This window comes from Platichthys flesus, chromosome 4 (genome assembly GCF_949316205.1).
Source record: "Platichthys flesus chromosome 4, fPlaFle2.1, whole genome shotgun sequence".
NCBI classification, from domain to species: Eukaryota; Metazoa; Chordata; class Actinopteri; order Pleuronectiformes; family Pleuronectidae; genus Platichthys; species Platichthys flesus.
The window spans coordinates 8,875,584-8,897,144 of NC_084948.1; the positions used below are offsets into that span (position 1 = coordinate 8,875,584).

Consider the following 21,561-nt stretch of genomic DNA (forward strand, 5'->3'; position numbering starts at 1 on the left):
ACTAGGAGAGACCATTAGCACTAATTTGAGGAATATCCTACCAGTTAGACCTGGAGCACCGCAGAAGTCAACAGAGACGAGTAGAAGGATTAGGGTAAACACAGCTACCAATTGCCCCAGAGCACCCGCAGGAGCTAATTACAGATTTTGTGTGTTTATAATGATGGAGTGGGCTCAAAACGGCAGCCTATTTCAGGGGGTGGATTGATTCCGTGTGTGGCCATCCGTGTGCACTTGGTGCTTTTACGATTTGGCCTTTCAGACGGCAACCCAAAGTGCTCTGTACTTGTTACTGAATTAGAGGGAGTTTAGGGTGTCAGCTAATTGGTCTCTGTGTGGCATCTTATAGCATCGTGCTAGCATGTCCCGAAGCAGGTGTGTAGTACGGACAGCGAAGACTGGGTTCAAAGCGAAGCACCAAACTGAAGACATGGGATTATTTCCGACAGGACTCGGAGGACATGAAATGGTCAAGTCTTTGAGGAAGAAAACATAAAGGCCGCTGACTGAAGAGGTCTATTCTCTGCATGTGGCACCAATAAGAGGGTTGAAGAAAGGCTTTCAACATAGTAAACATGGAAATCAGCAGGGAATATGGATAACCCCCTTGACTACTGACGCATACAGTACATACAGAAAACATGCATGTTCCTGTGAGCCTTGGAAAGGAAACATACACAGACCTACATTTTATGATGCATAGATGCAAGAAACACATGCAGCGCAGAGAGTCCAGTCAAATACTGTACGTTAAAACCAGCTGGTGTACAAACTGCAGAAATCATTTGACGTTTGTTTTGCTTATTGAGGTTAATACTTAATTCAGGGAATATTATCTGCATTGAACAAAAGACAAAAAAGGCACTTGAAAATAATTGAGAGTAATTAATTAGTTGTAGAGGAAAAACATGGAAGAAGATTCTGATGTTTTAAGCTTTTGTTTTAAGAAACATTTGACAATCTCAATGAAAATTTTTGTAAATTATAATGGGATTTTCTGAGCCTCTGGGTCTGATGTGTGGAGTTGCACATAGCCGCACACAAACTTTAAGCCTTAAGTCTTTATTTTTCTTCATAATGATCAAATTTGCTCTTACAAATTGATAGTTTGTACTTTCATTTATACATTTCCTTTGACCTAACAGGAATTTATGCTTCCCCATAACTTTGCTTTGCATTTGAACACAGCTTGATACTACTGACGCTCCAAATGTACACTAAGATTGGTTTAGCACTTACCAGCCAGGAGGTACTGATGGTACTGCACCAGGTCCGAGGCCAACACCAGGGGATGGTTTGAGTTGAAGGGTGGCTGCAGCTCATTCCACTGAGGGGTCCTTCTCAGAAACACAATTCACGTAAGGAAATGGCAGAACAAGACACGTTCCCAAGGATTAAGTGGTCATTGCAGCGTTACCTCGCCAGAGTCCAGCAGGCCCTGGGACAGGTGTTGAGCTCCAGAGGTGTGTCATCGCTGATCTTCGGAGCAGTGCTGATCGGCCGAGGCTCCAGGACATGTTCCACCAAGTTACCGTAGCAACTGAGGATATACAGTGAGTCCACGACCGACTGCCTAGACTGATCTGTGAGAAGTAGAGAAGGAGTTTGGGTGATACAAATATTTAAAGCTGCTACTACGTGTTATGATAAAAACGTTAACGTCAAATCTTTCTTAAAAATAAAGAACGATTTTTTTGTTTGGACTTTGCCATGATGCTGACTTGGAGAGAAACATAACAGTGACAATGTTCTTACCTTTCTCTCGTTTCATGTTGGGGTTGGTTAGGAGCCAGGAGCGGGACGAGGCAAAGATGGCGGCCACACAGAACTCTCCTCCGCTGGATTTACTTGGAGAAATCTGGGGAGGCGGCTTAGTTTTGCTTCAGGAAGGAAAAGAGTACAACAATGAGACGAAGCACTGCAGAGCCTGGGCTCCTAAAGATGCTGTACACGTTGTGTTTGTATAGGTGAACTTTAAAACTTAAAAAATCTACATCTAAGTTATTTATGATTGACTGCTTTAAGAACCACACACGCTGAGATGTGGCTACTTTGACAGTAGTGAATAAGGTAAACAGTAGCATCACATTTACTGTGCTCTTCTGTAAAGAAATTCAAGAAACTTTTGTCCAAAATGACCATGTGACATAGATTTACCAGTAAAGGCTGTTGGTATTGCAGTTTTCAACAATTGAGATCATTTTTCTAATTGTATGTGGGGTTTCAGTGAAACTGAAATTAAATATGCAGCACGTTAAAGATCAGGATTTTCCATTTGTATGCTCCACAAAAGATAATTTTAAATATTTGTAAATATTATACAATACAATACCTTGGAGCTATATCGAAACTACACTGTGACATCTAAGTACAATTAAAACAAACTTCATAACAGTGCTTTGCATGCAAGGAGAAATTGAAATGCCTGCAAATAAAATTACAAATTGCACTGACACAAAAGCGTATGAGAAATTGAGGCGAAAAAAAACACAACAACAATCATTTTAAATAGCGAGTAAATATTTTAAAACAAATGAAAAAAATTAAGAATGAGTCCAAGCACTTTAGATCTCCTTGTCTGTTGTAAGAAACAGGTCCAGAGTGTTCCTGTCGTAGGTTGCATACAGTAATGGCTCTGCTGAAGATCAGGGTTCCTCAGTCATTTCAATCAAACCACAGCGCTGCCATGTTAATGGGAACTATCACAATGTGATTCTGTAAACTAACTAACTAACAAGTACATCTAGAGACATTTCTCTGGCACACCTGTTCCTCCATTTGGTAGAACCAATATAATGTAAAGCTGCACTGGATCCACGTGATCTGAAGGATATTCTAAATGAATGCATACAACAGATATCATTCAGTTTAACATGCAGCTCACAAGAGCCACGTCAAGGCTGCCTTTCCTCCCTGGTTGACCTTGTGTTGGCCACAGGAGAGAATTTATTAGAGGTTATTGGATTATTCAGCTTGTCAGGACTGTTTGAGAGGAAGCGGACACAGAGAGGGATTTCAGCTGCACTATGGCCCTGCATATGGTACTGATCAGAAAACAGTAGCGAGGCCTGGTATTATTGTCTGGCCTTATAACCAACCCGGACAGTAAAACCCAGTCACAGCAGATCAGGTACGAGGTGGACTAAGGACTTGAAGACCCATGGTCGGATCCCACACTCCCTGAGGGCTGCTTAACCTTGACCTTTGGAAACCACACTGGCATGAGAGCAGCACACTCATTTCTGTCTACACTCACTTGTTGGAGAAAAAAAAAAAAGACTTAAGAGACTTAATAGATGCAGAACTGAACTTGGTTCCATTCTGTGTCTCTGAACTGTCAGTTAAAGCTTTCCAATGCAGAACCTTGTACACATGTTTTATATTTGTTGGTTTATATGGAACAAATATAAGCAAAACGTACACAAAAACAAAGTGCTTAGAAATTAAGGGCCGTTTCACACACCCGGCATGAAGCAGTGTGACGCACAGTAGCGTGGATGGTTTCAAATCAAGAGAGTTGCTAGTTTCCAATCCAACACCCTTGTTGTTTAAAAAAGAAATGCTCTTGTGCTCATTTGAGCCGAAATGGTCTTAAATGAGGTTGAGTCAGTCACATTGATTTTACATAGCCTTCTTGGGTTATTAGAAAGTTATTGCTTAACTAAAATGTGACCTGAAGTCAATGCTGAACTATTTAATTGTTATTTGAAGGTTTCTTAAGATTTGCTCCACACACGCATTGTGTACTCATGCATGAACTCCATCCGTTCACCCTCACTCCGCCAAGTGCAAAACTTTGAAACCATGTGTGCCTGGTGTAGTAAACTTTTATTCCTCTATTGAATGAGAAAAAGTGGAAGTTAAAGTCCTTAATGTCTCGGATGCAAAACAGAATTGATTCAAAAATGATTTGGGCGGAAAATAAATAAATTGAGTAAAATTTAAAATTACTTTACAAAATACTCTAAAACAAAATCCAATTGGAGGTGTTAGTTTATTCCACAAGTTTTGAATAATGTTTGATAAGTATTAATGATGATATCTGTTTTTTTATATATATTTTAGAGTTAGCATTTTATTTGTTTATTTATTTCAACTGAGTTTTTATCAAATACACAAGTGTTAAATGTGAAATCCTCAACACACGAAGAAAACACCCAGAACAAAAACTGCCTGCGGATGAGTTAAGTGTTAAAACTAAAGTAACAATTGTGTTCTTTGACTCTTGGTGGCAGCACTGGCAGATCTACACCAACAGGCCTAACATGCAGCTGAAATTATTTTGCATTCAAAGAATGCCAACGCAACTCGCCTTTGTGGAATTTGACTGCCAAAAATGTCAATGAGTAAAGTCCAGTAGTTAAGAAACTTCCCCACTTCTAGGTGTTGGACGACTTGAGGCCTCCCCTCAGCTCCTCATTCATTACTCAGGCAGGGAGGGGTCAGGAAAAAGGAAAGGGTGAATGTGCTCATAAGAGAGGCCTCTCCACAAGTTCCGTAGCTTGTGTTTATTGGTGCTGGGTCAAGGAGAGAAGACTGAATGACCAAATATCCACAGTAAGCCCTGTCTGTGAAGGGAAGATGAAGGAGGAGATAAAGTCACACTCAGGATATTGCCTTGGCTAACTCCAGGGTGCCCTTGTCTTCCCCTCCAAGCTCATCCTCAGGCCAATTCATCTGTCAGTGTCTCCTGAACAAAACACATTGAACAAACAGGTACAGTGACCGATCCCCTGCCTAAGCATGGTGTGTTCAACTTTTCACTGACCCAACTAGCTGGGGTCCTTCAACATTAAAATGGCTGCTAGCACATTCAATGGTAAGAGAATGGGGGAGACAAGGGACCCGTTTCCACTCAGAACACCATATCATTTCTGTTCAAGAGAAGGAACAGCATTCCCGACTGTTACTGAGAGCTGCAAAGTCAAAGTTCTTCTTTGGTGAGGTGTTTCATTGCCATAGACCCGTAGTGCTCCATCTCTCCCATTGCTGGAAAATATGTTAAACCCTCAAAGACTCTGTGGTTCACTGGTTCCAATAACCCAGGAAACACAAATCCTATTTCAGAGCCAGCTGAGGTTTGTTTTGTAGGGTGAGAGCAGAGGGCTGAGGAACACACCACACGGTGACTTACACTACATATTCAGAGATATTCTAACCGCCTCATAGTCTTCATGTTGACTTTGGACATAAGGAGAAGATGAATAATATATCAAAGAAATGAATTGACTTAATGTGACTGGTTTACCTAAAAGAGGAATGAAAATCAGTGTGAAAAAGAATTTAAAAAGTAGAGATTATTATTTCACGATTTTACGGGATTGACCAAGTTGCACAGACGCATACTGACCTCACATAACTTTATATATATATGTATATATACACCAGATACACGTTTCTATGTTTTTAAGACTGTGTTTCTCATCTCATTTTGAATTTGGATATATACATTTGTAGTAGCCATTCTTTTATTTCAAATTAAGTATGTTGAAAATGGGTAATTTGTCATCTACTTGTGGTCTGTGGTATACGTACACCATTACAAAGTACACATTAAATATAATCAGCATTCAATGTGTATGCTCTATCGAATTCAAGTGATAATCTCGGCTCTGCATTGCGGCCTCACAGTGGATGAGCTGGATTTGGATCACTTTGAAGATGCCTCAGCTAGCACCAAGGGTTCCATCAGTACCAATGATCACAGCTTGGTTCTCTTCTCCCCCGGGTACAGGGACCCCTGGTTTATTCAACTGTGCTTTAAATCATCCTTTTCCTCTTGATCTCACTTCAAGTGGCTTTAACGTGTTGAGCTCTCTCCCGTTACGATACAGAGGCACAGATCTAACAGACAGGAGCGTGGGCCTCCTCTCCAAATGGGGGGCCGCGACCAGTTCTTGGAGTGGACCAGTTTGGGAGTGGGTTGGCAAACGACACCAAGCTCCAAAGATATAACCCGATATCAATAAAATTATGAAAAATAAATACGCTAACAGGATATTTGGAGCAGGGGTAGATGGATGTCACTACAACAGCAAATCTCTTTTTTCCCTCTCCCTTCACGAGGTTTACTATTGTACTATTGCCTTTTAGCAACGGGTGGAATCCATTTTCTTTGCAACTTTAATCCACTGAAAAGACTGCTCACATGTCATTTCCACTTTTAATTTAACAAATGAGGACTCTTGACTGAGCTAATAGCTTTTCCTCAAGGGCATAATTCAATCTGTGACATCAACCATCAAAGTCCCTTCGCATTACTATGTCCGGGGTTAACGTGAGGCGCCTCTGAGGGGGGATGGAAGTCCGGTGGCAGCTCCCATTTATTTTCAGAGCACTTGCAGTACACAAATATGATAGTGCTCACTTTAGCTGGCCATCCAGTGACAAAAAGCCGTACGGCTGTTGTTGCACTGATTCCGGGCCATATGGTTAATTCATATCAGAAACAGAGCTGGTGTTACGGCTGTGACCAAGGAGGGAAAGAAAGAGAGGGAAGTCATGTGGAGGACACATCCTTCAATGCCACATTTATTATTTTACAAGAGCCCTTGGAAAGCAGGCAGCCTTGGGGCTGTGTTGAACGCACAGCACTGATGACAACCACTGGGGAAACTATGAAGACTGGAGAATGGACATCAAATGTTTAAGGAGAAAACAACCTAATCATCATACTCCCCAATATTTGCAATACTAGGCATTCAAGATTAAGTTGTGTTTCCTTACACCATATATATTAGTAGGTGTAAGGTTCCAATACAAATCAGATGTTAACAATATGTGCCTAGTACATGAAATGGAGATTTGATCGGCTTTGGTATCTTGGTGAAAGGAAATGAAACAGGGATCTGCTTCGGAAATGTGTTGCTATCCTCTAGGAACGGCTGAGGCCGAAATGGTAAATGGGTTGTTACAGCTCACGTCTCAAGACATACACTATTAGAGAGGTAACTAGGCCCAATTTGAGCAGAAAGCAGTTATTGTAAGGTCAAGATTCTGACACTAATGATGTTTACCTTTGAAAAGTATACGCTCGGAAATCACTTAGGGCCTTGGTTAAGCAGGAGGTGGATGGGGATACGGAGAAAAAAGCTTCAATTAAAAAGTGAAAAGAATGACTGCCCACAACAAAAGATGAAACCCAAAACTTAGGCAAGGCACCACATGCTATTCATTTTGAGAGTAAATGAAGTCAACAGGGAGGAGAAAGGTTCACTTCACTGGGCCACTCGGGGCCTCTCTCTGAAAGTCACTTTGTCATAACAGGGCTTGTCCCCTAGAGGAAAATGTTCCTTGATTCGAAAGATGCTCTCTGAATTTCTTTTCTCAGTTTTTCTAATTATGTTTATTATTTACTGGGATGGTTTTTCACTGCCCTAAACTCTCTGTCCCTCGGGGAAATATTTCCCGTCACAATGGAAGCTATGGCGCCAGTTACTCAGAGTTCAATTCTTTAAAATATTGTAATTTTAAATAAAATGAAAATTTACATTTACCGTTGCAGGCCGAAAAAAAAGAAAATTTGAGAGAGTCCAAAAGTACAAGGTAATAAACTTCTAGTTATCATTAATTGATAAGTGTATCTATTGATGTTATCCATCCTAGACATTTTTTTTCTGTTTTTTTTTTTAATTTACAATGTGTCAAAAGTGAGACAATTCAGTTTGCTGAACCCTAAACTTTTATGTCTTGTTTGAATTTAGTCATTTATTATGTCAGGACTCAGAATCGTCCCTCATAACAGACTCTATACTGCTGTTCACTATCCCCCCTTTATTTTTCAATTGCCTTACACAAGATGCAGCTCCAAGTGTCTTTAAAATAAACCTTTCTTTATCGTTTGTATTGTTTTACTTTTCACTTTTCTAAACGTGGTTTTAAAATTAAAATTATCTCTTTCAACACGATTTGAAAGAGATAAGTGATTAAACTCTGCATCAGTATTAAACCTCCTCCATACTTATATATCTTAAAATGTATTTCTCATGACCATTCACATGCAGGGGTCATGTGTGTACTGGTGTAAAAGGAAGCAGATTGTCTACTCTGCAAATAGTTGCCCAGTTACAGAAAACAAACATGACAAAACAAATCTAAAAAGTAAGACGAGGCATTTATTTTCTTGGACCGACAACGAGGTGTTGACAAAGTTTTGCCTTCACCGCTGGTCGTTCATTAATGAGTGATACGAACCAAACAGGAAGCAGAGGCAGGTTCTCAAACCACAAATGCCTGGCCAGACGAACAATGCAGCCACAGAATTGTTTCAAACTAAAAGAGGACCAATAAAACCTCCAGACCTCTCAATGTATTGTGTTCGAAAAACCGGAGAAGTGTGTAAATGAAGCAGCAGCGATAAACTAAAACATACAGCGTGATGTAGCCAGAGTGAGGCGATATTTTCTGCGGGTGACAAACATCCTGAACACTACAAAGTTATTTGAGCCATTGTTTAGACAAAATAAATCTGATTACTGCAGACCTTTTACCTAAATACAAGCTTTTTATTATGATTAATTAAATGAATCAATTTCTTCACCTTGAGTTTGAGAGGAACACACATTTCTTCACACTGTTCATATTAATACCAGAATATGACAAAGCACAACACTGCGTGCAAACACACATCTGACTTAAAAAAATACGTGCCCAAAGTGGGCTAAAGGAAAATATGAACAATATGTGTAACACAAAGGCGTTATTCTTGGGAAAACCGTCATGGAGGGTCTGAACTGAGGGAAAGAAATAGGCAAAAAAAGACAAAGATGTAATTTTCTAGTGGGGGGGTTCAAAGAAACCGCATGGCAACCAAACAAGATGTGCTATGGCATTGGCCTCAAGCCCTTCAACATGCACGCACAACTACTACCACCTATGATACAAACCTCCGACATGCTGTTGTTAACTTTAACGTTTGCAGCCTCAAGTTGCTCAATCATGACTGCAAACACAAAATATATGGATATTTTATAGAAAAAGCAAAACCAACAGAAATCCTTAAATAAATAATAGTGACTTCAGTGAATCGTCTGACGATAAGACCTAAAAAACACACTTAAACAGAATAAATGAGGGATTTGCAAAACAAGAACAAAAAAAAAGCCCCCCCCCCCCCCCATGAGGAATGATGGCAGAAACTCGGAGGATTAGTGTTAAGAAAAAAACAACAGGAGACGCCTCAGAGGCGAGGGAGGAGGTGTGCTGCGGCGGAGTGCACTTGCATGCTGCTGAGGGAGGGGAGAGGCAAAACTCACCATGGAGTTTTAATGGCAAAACATCCTGCCCCAAAGAGGTAGGGTCTTCACGAAAGGGACGGTGGTGGGAGGGTAGAGGGGTTGGGGGGAGGGTGGTGGGGGGTGGGGGGGGAAATACAGAGATAGACGGAAAAACCATTATTAAACTCGCACACTTGAGCAAACACACTTTTCACATTACACACTTTTTGACGTGTCTGTTTAAGTGCACAACACATACGAGGCAGGAAACTGGACGTCTGCGCGCAAAAGACAGATCTGAAAACCTGCGGGACGGCTTGATGACTCATCCGCTCGGGCCGCGCTGTCAAGTGTGATACCATATATCTGGCAGATGTGGCTCGTCCGCAGACTTTGTTTTTGTCTTCAGACATATATCATGTTTTTTCCCCCCCTCCCCTTTTTCTCCTGTAACTTTAAAGGGACTGGGCACATGTGCGGAAAAGCAGAGGAATTCAGCCGACACAGAAGAACTGATTGTTGAGATTGAGAAAGAGTGCGAGGAGCTGATCTAATTTGTATAACAACTGGGGACACCAATAAAACTAACAGCACTCAGGCATTGTTGAGACAAGGAGTTGTGTATTTACATGCGTCTCCTTTTTTTTTTGTTGTCCAAGTGCATATTTATGGCTATGCATTGTCCTGTGAATGTGTTTGCCTGTTTGGAAACACATGTGCCTTTGCTATGATTATGTTAAGAAGTAAATTATCTGTGTGTGTGTGTATGTGTGTGTGTGTGTGTGTGTGTGTGTGTGTGTAAGGGGGGCACAGAGTGTGGCGTCCTTTTCATGGTGTATTTCGGTTTGTCAGTCTGTGCGTGTTCCTAGTGTTTACAAGACATTAGGAGTGGGAGTGTGTTCCTGTGTTTATTCTGCATGTCCAGAGATAGTGACAGAGCTCCGTAAACAGTTTACAGTAAATAAGTCTTTTCCTTGCAGCAATAAAGGTCCGATGAGACTGAACTCTGTCCCCGCCGGCCAGCCTCCCCCGGTCATGAAAAACAGAACCCCCAGCCAAACAAAGCACTCTGCAGCACTTCTTTATTTTATCGCTTTCGCAGCATCCGCCTGGGCCCTCCCAACGATAGCACACAGTCTCCAATTAGTCTTGGTACATCGATGTGTAGAAAAATGTTCCTCCGGGAGACAGGGAGCAACAATTTGCCCCTGGAATGTCTTACTCCTGGAGCGCAAGTTGATAAATGAAAACGCTGGTTGGTGTAATGGAGGCCCCTGGTAAACTGCCACTTATCAAAGAGCTGCACAGGGGGGGCGGACGTCTCTATCAAACCTGCTGAGCCCCCACTCGGGACCTCCAGCTGGGTAAATGGACGGACACCAGTGGGAGAGTGATGGACAAATGGGGGGGAGATCGCCATGGTAGGAGCAAAGGCCAAGTAGGCTTTGGGGTTGTCTACTTGCCACTTTGAGTTTCTCTCTCCTTCTTCCTTAAAACTTATAACTGGTTGAATCAGTTGTTTGAGGCTGGGAGAGTCTGGAAGTAGAATCAATGCAAAGAAAGTTGGAGGAGCTAAAACTGAGTCAAAAACAATAACAGTACTTCATGATTTTGACAAATTTGCATGAAACAAGCCCCATCTCCATGTGCATCTTTTTAGGTAAAGTACAGTGTGGTCACTCATACAGAAACATGTCAAAGGGATTGATAATAGTAAATAAATATTAGTTGCATGACACTGGAATGGTTTAAATGTTTAATATTCATATTTTATATGAAGCGAGATTTATATTATTTGTATTTAGTAGAAGTAGTACTGCAGACATGAGATACTATTAGAGCAATATATGTTCACACTACTATGTTAAGCTGTAACACTTTAAAATAAAAACAATGTCTGTTCAGTCTAACTCAATTATAACCTGCATCACTTGACCCTTCACGGTCATTTGTAAAGAGGAAGCAGATTGTCTGCTCTGAAGCTGGATGTGAAAAAACGCTGAGCGAGGAACAGCAATGTTTCAAAAGAAAGAGCATTGATTTCTTATGTTACTGACAGTAAGTGTTAGCAACACTTTGCATTTGGAATCGAGTGTGTGTGTGACTGTGTCATTGTTTCCAAAAGAGTTTACAAAATAAAATGGGGACAGATGTGTTTCCAAAGTGCAGCATGCAGAGGCAGGATGTGACCTGGTTGTTTTGCTGCGGAGATCACGTCTTCTTGTTTACAGCACATACACCGGCGCCCCTCGCACCGCAAACTCCCTTGACGTCTACGTCTGTATCTTCTACATATGGCACATATACAGTATGTACATGGAATAGATATTATATTAATGCATTTATTTCTCATTTTCGCATCTGTCGCATGGTAGAAGCGTCATCAACCTGGTATTAACATCTGTCCAGAGGGATCTGATCACTAGTGGACAGCTGTAAGTACATTAGCTCACAGGCCAGAATAGGTCCTGAAAGAATCTCCTGTGACCACTTGTGATTAGAATTATATGCAAATACAGATTTATATAAATTCAGTTCGAGAAAATTGTGTTTTTGTCAAATCGACAATGTGTCCAACTTCAGTACAAGTATGTTTGTGTTTCTACACTTTCTTTCCACAGGGAGAGCGGAGCCAGTAGAACGAGGTGTATCATTGCATGTAGCTTTCTGATAAAATATGATTTCAGAATAAAAAAAAGAAGTGAATAATAAATAAAAACAAAAGTTGAAAAACTCTTTAGGTTCATTGTGAAACTAGCGGTTCAGAGGTGATCAGCGGAGTAGTCGGTCCTTCATCTGTGGCCCAGGACCCATTCACATGCACACTGCTAAGAGAATGAGGTGCCCTTGGGCAAGACACTGAAATCCACATAGCATCCAACTGCTGTGCCCGCAGTTTGTGAGCAATGTGTGATTGAGAACGTGCTGCACATAGATGCAATGTATGAATGTGTGTGTGAATGGGTGGATGGCAAAACTGTAGGCTACTGTGCTTTGCGTGGTTATCAAGATTAAAAAAGTTCTATAGAAATATAAATAGGGTCTTAATGTTCGGATCTCAAATTTGTCTTATGGTATGGATTTGTTCTCCTCCCTGTGTCAACTGTCATCTTTTAAAAAGGAAACGTAATATTTGTCTGTGGCATAGACAATTTAGAATCATTGCCACATAAACTTAATTTCTAAGTTTATCTTGCAAATCTGTCTTAATTTTTTATACACAAATGAATAAAGTGGAATTATCCCACAGCAATGTTTTCTGCACGCATGTCCATTTAAACTGGTTTAGGCTCTAGGTGTGGTTTAAAATCTGGAAATGCACTATATTGTAGTTCATCTTACATTTGAAAAGGATAAAGGTTTTTTCCTTGAAAAACTGGGTTTCGGGAAATTTACAATAACGAGAAGTGTTCACTGGTTGAAGTGGTTAACTTCCACCAGTGTTTAGCCGTATAGGCCTGTTGTTATTTTTAAGTGCATTCCATTTCAGCTTTAGTGTTACAAATAAAAATGTCAAAATTCAACACTCCTTAGAATAAAACAAAAATAATGAGGTCATGTTGGGAGAGCTGCCCACCATGTTGAGCTGGCAGTAAACAGCTCGGACCACAGTGTAGACAAGGGCTGCCCAGTTAGATGACGCACAGCCTCATCCAGCATCTTTAGTGGAGGGGTCAGTGGTATGTTGGAAAACACAAGTTAAACATGGGTCAGTGGAGTAAAAGGGGTGTAAGACTGTGAGTGGGCGCGGAGGCTGACACAGAGGAAGAGAAGCAGAGGGGGAGAGAGCGAGCGCGATCGACCTGCGAGGGCGACGACCCCACTCCCGGGGAAACGTCCTTCACACATTTATCTCCTACCCCGTCGGCTCTAATGGCAGCTCCGCCTGAGCTATTAAAACGAGGGAAGTGAGGTGATTTGTGCAAGTGGTTTAGCGGCGCTGGGGCGATGCATTCTTAAAGCCCCTTTCTAGCTTTGTTCCGAGCGAGGCTCTGTGTGACATGGGCTCATGCATTGTGCCGGCTCTTACGTACGCATTACATTAATCTGAAGGCACATCTGTGGCAGGTCACAAGGTTCCATTCATTCGCTCGCTGTTGTCTTTCTCATTACCTCATGTGCACTCCGACTGCATTCGCTTGGAAATGTCATCAGCGGGATTTGGTCAGGGGGTTGTGTTTTGTTTTGTGCGTGACAATCTTTCCATTTGGCTTTTCATGTGTTTGTGTTAAATTCAGACAGTGTGTAGAAGGGATGAGTGTGCAAGAGTTTGTCTGCCTCGCAAATCCCAAATTTGACACTGACAGGCATTTTGACAACTTAAATCTATCCTCAAAGAAATCTGTCACCGTGGGGACAAGTGGACTTTCCCCGCGGCCGATGCTTTTAATATTTCTCCCTTTAATCTCTTTCACAGATTAAGTTCCGACAGTGACTTTTCACCATGACAGAATCTTTTGGATTTAGTGACTAATGTCTTTTTCCGCCTTGCGAATTTAATTCATCTGGGTCCAAATTTGGCTGACAGGAAACAAGAGGCCGGGTCAGAGCTGACACTCCTCTCCATGCTCAGCCCTCCCAAGGGACGTTGAGGACTAGCAGAAGCTTGACTGTGCTCCTCCACTCCCTGACCTGGCCTATTCTGCAGGGGGGTTATCAGGCGGATGCTGAACCACATCCGACTCTACCTCCCTGCTCCTACAGAGGAAAACACCAAACTCTTAGCGTCAACTTGCTGATGTTTCCTTTGATGTTCAAACTTTGAGGCCCCTGAAGACAAACAGCAGCACATTTTGAACACTGGTGGTCTGGAGCTGTGCCAAGGTCAATGAAGGGATCCCTGCAAATTTGCCTGGTCACACAAACTGGGAAAAAGCTTCATCGACATGTGTGAACAAGTGTATTGTTGTGTGCGTGTGCGTGTGTGTGATTCATGGCACGGTAGACACAATGGAAGCCTAGTAGGGCATGTAGATTAAGCAGCTGGTGTGTTCTTCTGCTGCCCTGCCAACAGGGATCTGCTCATACAGGTGTAAATACTAAGTACAGCAGCTGGATCCTCCTCTCTCTCTCCATCTCACACACACATGCATGCACACACACGCAGACACACACACACACACACGTTTGTGTCATTTTACATTAGTAGTAAGGGCACAATAACGCCTTACCTTAACCAGAAGCTAATTCTAACCTGACATTTTTCCCATGTCAAATCACAGAGAGAGAAAAGAGAGAAAAGAGAAAGTGAGAGAAAGAAATAGATGGCTGGCTGCACAGACAGACAGATGGTGCCTTAATACTCCTGTGCAAGTATAGCGTGAAAGCATACGATATCATCCCCCCCACAACACCAGGGGCCAAACCTGCCGCCTCACCCAGTGTGTTTTTGTGTTTTTGGTGTAGGTGCAGCTGTGTGCGTACAGGAGCGGGCCACACAGCTGCATGTCCTGTTGCATTAATACTCACACCTCCTCTGGACTGGATGAAGAGGTGGATGAAGGAGAAGTGAAGCAGCCTCCAGGGCCAGACAGAGCCAATACATAGAGCCATACTTCGCTTTGGCTCTTATGTTTTTATATTCATGCAAACTAATGATGAATGGGATCCAACTAAACAACACTGCGTTTGTATCCAAAGCCGGTTTCATCTCAGTGTTGAGTTCCTACAGTGCAATATTGTGCAATTTCAATATGGCCTCTGTTAAACATCAGAAACTCAATAATACTAAGCAAAATAGGAATAAGCCCCACGTGGTGCATCAGGTCCTCAAACCACATATCCAGTTTTTATTCCTACTCTCTGATGCCACCGATCAGACGGTCTCCTGAAGCTGGGGCAATGGTGTCAGATCTACAACGTCACGGGTACAACAATAAACATGCTGAAGTCTACCAATGGTTAACGTTGTGGAAGAGACTGTGGTTGGGTTTGGATTCAGTTCTTCATAAGCTTAGAGGACCTTCGCGGTCAAACAGTGGTTACGATGCTGAAAATACAACGTCATCGCTGATAGAAACAATATTGACTTTTTATTTCTTAACAGGAAATGAACAGAGGTCTCCCATGAAGTTCTGTGAGCAGATCCATCCGCCCCAGCTCTCCTGATGCAGTCTTGTTTGCTCTTCATAGTACGTAACCTAATTTCTCATTTCTTCGCACCATAATTACTTGTTATAATAGTAATTCAACTAGTGAATGTTACCAGTATTAGTAATAAGCTGCTGGAAAAGACAACATTTATTGTTATTTTTTTATTTTTTAAACCAAAGGACATCTCCCTGACATGCTGACCTGAATCATCATACAAAAAAAATAAATGAATTTAGCGATGACTGTTTGAGGGTGAGGCTCCACAGATTAATAAATTAAGTGAATAACACATAAACCTGACACAAATAAAATAAATAGAATGACCCGTATAGCATGGAGACAATAAAGACAACCACAGGAAAATATGTGAAACCCCAAACTACAGGAGGCCTCTTTCTGATTGAATATGACATAAGGGAAGTATAAACTAAAGATCAATATAATCAATTGTAAAGATCTCACTGAGGGTAAATTGATTAACATGTAAGGCCTCAAATAGGAAATTAGAGATGTTTTGAGAACACTCTATTCTTTGTGTGAAATTATATATCACAACTGCAAAACCAAGTTCCAACCACTGGCCCCAGAACATCATCATAGATACACAAAGCTGTGTGCCACAGTTGTTCAGAGGCAATAACAAATTTTACAAGCCAAATGAACCGTGCGAGGAAATCCTAATGATGGACCTGATGTTTACGTTGCACAGGATCACGTCTCTATTTTCATTCTCATAGCCCGCTCATCAGATATCACACAGAAATAGATCCCTCGCCATCTGCTCGAGTCATTAGAGCATTTCCCATTCAAACAGGGCATGAAAATTACATTTAAATGAAAATATTAAAATCTGCCCATATTTGTGGGGCCACCTATACTCTATGTAAATGCATTTAGCAAAGGCCTGTAAATGCTGATGGTCTTAAAACTACATAATTTCAATGCTGGGGCGAAGGACCAGGGGGGAGGATGGAGGTGTATGATATCAAAGCTGTCTTGTGTTTATACTGAACTTGTTTTCGCGCTCAAAACTCCCAGGGATACACCGAATGAAATATGACTCGAATATGACTTTGAATTTATTGGCAGGGGTTTAAGAACTATCCGTGCGATGAATGATGCATGTTCGCCGTTTCCCCAGCAGCCGGAGAATGAGTTCACATGTGCGTTGTGCTTCATTACCCTATGCAAAGAAGTGGTGGTCTGAGACTAAAAGAGTCCATGAGCATCAGCTGGACGTGGGACGGGAAAAGCCCTAGCCGACACAAGAACACTGCCGACACCATACAGTGTTTTTACAATGTGATTGATGGCAAAGGACAGCAAATCCCAGCATGATGTTAAATATTGAATGTGGTGTATTTGAAATTGTACGTGACCGTGGTCAAAATGTAAATTGAGGAAGGCTGCCATTAAACCCTTGTCTACCCAGTCCAACTGGAGACGATTTCAAAGGTATCACTTGGATCACATTGACCGTTTTGAATATTTTGAAGTTATAAAATATTGTGTGCATCCATGTTACGTGTTGATGTTCTTTTCTCACAGAAGTAGCAGGGAGGCGTCTATACACAGAGTTAACTAAACAACGCTGTGGGCAATTTGCAATGAAAATCAATTCTAATAATCTCTTAAGGTTGTTCCTATACTTGATATATCTCTTGGATGCCCTCTTCTATCTATTGACAACATAAATAAGGAAATGCTTTATTTATTTCTCATTCAGCCATGGTCAGCAAGTAGTAGAAACGTGAATAAGAGCTCCGAGGGCAACTAAACGGAAATGTATTGAAACAGAGACAAGACGTTAAGCGCACAGCCAGGACATTGTGTTAAAGTGACCGGAAGGATCCGGATTCACGATCCAACTCCATTGATTAATAACTAGATAAATGTGTGACAAGCAACAGTTGAAGAGTAGACACACACACATACATACATACAAACATACATACATACACAAAGAACACACAAAGAGCACACACAGAACACACAACAAAACCCTTAAGTTGAAACCGTTTGCTCAAATGACTATTTCTAAGGTCAAGTATGAACCCCCAGGTTGTCATACGATTTTTTAACACATTGATGAACAGGTTAAAACCTGTAAGTGTGTATAAACATGTAACAGATGCAACTTGCTTTACTGGTAATAAAAACAATTGTGGCTATGGGGTATGATTTCTAACTATTTGTATGCTGCTTATAAATAGTAAAAATAGATTTTAAGTAGTATAAACTATAGTGCATTCAGGAAGTATTCACACCCCATCATCTTTTTCACATTTAAGTTCGAGCTTATGCTTGTGGTTTGAATTAATTTTGTCCCCTTATCTACGCTTAATACCCAATAATGAAAAAGTTTACTGAAAAGCACAAAAAAAGTACTAAAATAAATACACGTGATACTGTTAATGACTGGAGGAGATTATTTTGCTGTGATTTGTCCTACCATGTTCTGGATTCTGGGATAATAAACTAATGGGGTCCTTTTATAATGAGCTGTATATGACTCATGTGCCACAGACCTGGATCTCTGTGGATGATAGAGGGCAGAGGTGTGTAGTTGTGGCTGTTACCTACCCGGTGCGTTTTGTGATGGTTCCCAGGGTCATGGGCTGTTTGATCTGAGCCAGAGGCAGCACCACAGTGAGGCTGGGCAGCGGGGACAGCCTCGGGTTCCCCATGTTGTTGTTGGTGAAGTTGTTGTACGAATCCTGGTTGTTCAGCTTGGCTACAAACACACACAGACACAGGGTTATAACATGTTTCAGTGAATGGAACTGCAAGTTCCCTGAACAGCAAGGTCGCAGAGGTCCTTTTCATAGACCTAAATGGGAACACAACAGGCAAATATGTCAATCAGGAGCCTTCCCAGGTAATGGCTGCATAATACAGAGAATCCCATTGTGAATGCTGGTACTGCTTTTTATACATTATTCATTTTTCAGTGGTGTTTTTTTTTTTTTTTTTTTCAGTTCAATGGTCTTTACAGATGCTAATTCTAAACATTGCTCACTTGGAATTTAATCACATTTTTTTATTTATATTCATATCGAATCGCAGACCAGGGATTCAGCAGATCACCAAAAGATCTTATTTAGGGAACAGAAACACATCTACTGCAAGAAAAAGGCATTGTTTGATATTTTGCATAGGATTTCCCCCCCAACTTCTCACATGCATAGAGACAAATACACATGCAGGCACGCACCCACGCATTCAAGCACACATGTATACACACACACACACACACACACACAGACACACACACACAAGGCAAGGTTCAAGGCCTCCTGTGGAATGGCTGGAAATAACCAGCTCAAGATGCAACATTACGAGGGCTCTAGCTCTGCTTCATGTGCCTCAAAGTCTGTTAATCAAGGCCAATCAACAGGCTCTACACACACACACACACACACACACAAACACACACAAACCCACACACACGCACGCAAGATCCACAGGACCATATCTCCTCTCATATATCCTATGCAGGTCCAACCAAACATAATCAGGCCATGTCAAAGGGCGTCTTAAAGGACCTTCCTGGCCCCTTCAGATGGGAGAGTACCTTTATATTTATGCAATTAATGCATAAGTTAGACAACATTGCAACACAATTTGTGTAAATGCATGCATGCACACACACACACAAAAAATGTCACAAAATTATTGTTGACTCAAATTGTTTTATTTATATTTAATGCAGTCATAACTAGAACCTAAATGAAAGAGTTGTGGCTTTTACCTTTGACCACCAAAATTGAAGCAGTTCCTGATTAAATATGAGTTTGGTGATCATTTGAATAGATTCCCTGAGATGCTGTTTCTGAGATGTTACATCCACTGGGACAGACACTCTCCTGAGCGCTGAGGGCTGGTTAATGATCAGCTCGATATGCGGATCATATGATGTATCCAAAGACATTGCTCAATATTACAATGGTGATGACTTGCAAAATTTAAACTAATAGCTTCCTAAGCCATGGTGCCAGATCACAGTTCCCACCAAACTGAACCTGTGGGTACCTATAGGCAATTGATGGCTATCTGGGCCTAAGTGAATGTGGTTTCCTTTTGACCACCTTAGGAGCTTTCATCCATATCTTATCATCTCATTAATGTTTGGAGTTCTGCTCAGTGCTTTAAATCTCCGGTCAGACCATACAGAACATTTCAGTGAACAAAAGCAATTAAAAAATGTTTTTTTGATTCATTAAGAGTGATTGTTCAGACTTCAGTAAATGTAAATTATATTTGTCAATGTCTGATGTTCTAAACGATTAAACGATAACATTTTATAATGAAGTTCATTAGCATGCGCATAAGAAATCTCTCTAATGCGGGTGATTATGTCCGATATAGATTCCCTCCGCTCACCTCAACCGGTCGAGGCAGATGGTCGCCCACACTGAGACTGATTCTCACCATGTTGGCCAAGTGCTTGCTCATTGTGGGAACTGTTCCTCTGTAATACTGTAAGGACTTCAATTGAGTGCCTTGAGATAGTGCGTGTTGTTACTTGGTGCTAAACAAATAAAACTGAAAGGCATTGGATTTAATTGAATAGTTTGTTCTAATATGGTGGAAAGTTGAACTGTGATTAAGAATGGCTGATTTACTTTCTTTTCATTTAAAAACAAATGCCCAGCTTGTAAATAATAGTTTCACCCAAAGTGCAATTCCATTTACCTCCTTTGTACTGGGTGGAGGCCCAATCTGAAAGTTTCTTACCAACCAGAGGGAAGTGAGACTTTATCATAATTACTTTAATTATTATTATTTGTATTATTATTATTATTATTATTTTTATTATTGTAAAAATACTAGTAGTAGTATGTAATACAATGAGGAAAGAAACTGTCACTTATAAACAGTTACAAAGAAACATTTAACTATAGGGGATTAGAAATGTGGATTAGAAAACAAATATGTTTGTAATCCTATGACAATAGCTCTAATTGTATCCTGCTGATTCAATGGGCCGACCAAGGAAAATTCCAAGTTCAAGTGCATTCAAAAGAAATAAAGAGCAAAGCTGGGCATGCACCACAATACATCCTCTGAATGTTTTCCTTGTTCCATTTGTTGCCGTAATAGATGAGTGACAGGCGAGTAACATAAAGGAATGAAAGGGAGGGAGGGGGGCCCGGAGACAAAGAAAACAAGACGGACATCAAAGGTTACAATGAAAGTAGAGGAGGAGAGTGGCTTGTCATTATTCGGAAGGGGCGATCAAGAGGAGGCTGAATGCGAGCGGAAAGGGACTGCTGAGTGTTTTGGTCCAGTCTTTTAGATCATTAACGTGCAGCCCTGAGTTTCATTAGTCCTGCCAAACCTCCCGCTTTGTGCTTCTCCGAAGGCCTGTCTTTTAGACCTCCGCCGGCCAACAAAGCTGCCTGACCTTCGCCGGGGGAGAGGAGGCCATTACACAAACCTGTCCTTAATTTCCTTCCACCCCTCTCTTGGTCCGACTAACAGACGTCTGTGCTAAGGAAGCTACTGAAGGCCCTTCACATTTCAAAAGTGCTACACCCCAAGAGCCTGGGCAGCCACCTTTTGTGTTGAGGGGAGAGGGCAGACGAGGGAGAACGTCTGTACAGGAAGCAGCCTGAAAAGCCATAATGGTGCTTCAGCTCCCAGAAGAGCGCAAGGGCAACAACAAGGTATGGCAGAGTGGATGAATTTATTTAACTTGTGCTCCAAAGCTTTATTTGCCATCGGTCCGTCCCCTTAAAAACAAGCCTCGCTGTGGGTGCACAACAGGTGTAGCCTGACTGAGACAGGGGGTCAAGAGGACTGTTGACCACACCGGTCACACCATGCTGTCACTCAAGACCAAGGGGTCTTGAACCGTCAAGCCCCCAGACAGTGAAGACAAGTCGGTGGTGAAACGTGTTGGAGATCACGTACCGGCAGAAGATGATACGGAAAAAGAAAGCCTGGATGGCAGAGAGACAGACAGTTGTTTGTGTACATGTTTGGGGAGATGGGTGGATGACGGTGGGCTGCAGACAGACTCACACTCAGAGAGGACTGAGGGACATTGGTCAAGTGAAGGTCTGTATTTATCTTTAGTGAATAGTTGTGAATTGTATCAACCAATCAACATTTCAAAAGGTAAATTGCAATAATGTACTTTTTCTTTTCAGCCTTCCCAGAAATGATTCCCCTGTGTCCGACTCCATGTTAAAGCAGAGGACATCTGGGTTTGTATGTCGTTGCTCTTGCAGCTCCAGTGCTCACAGTT

The 21,561-nt window shown here is 41.5% G+C and overlaps 1 protein-coding gene across 3 annotated transcripts in view; it reads right to left on the minus strand.

The window, feature by feature from the left end:
• bcas3 (BCAS3 microtubule associated cell migration factor) overlaps positions 1-21,561 on the minus strand; it is a 293,175-nt gene that overhangs the window by 192,741 nt on the left and 78,873 nt on the right. For 2 of the 3 annotated variants that reach the window (XM_062386288.1, XM_062386287.1), the window contains exons 16-19: positions 17,892-18,042; positions 1,756-1,880; positions 1,418-1,583; positions 1,240-1,337 (exon numbers count right to left, since the gene is read on the minus strand). In XM_062386288.1, coding sequence (XP_062242272.1) covers positions 1,240-1,337; positions 1,418-1,583; positions 1,756-1,880; positions 17,892-18,042 — 540 coding nt within the window. Of the gene's footprint in view, positions 1-1,239; positions 1,338-1,417; positions 1,584-1,755; positions 1,881-9,254; positions 9,300-17,891; positions 18,043-21,561 lie in introns of all 3 variants that reach the window. The other variant, XM_062386289.1, reaches the window with a different exon arrangement.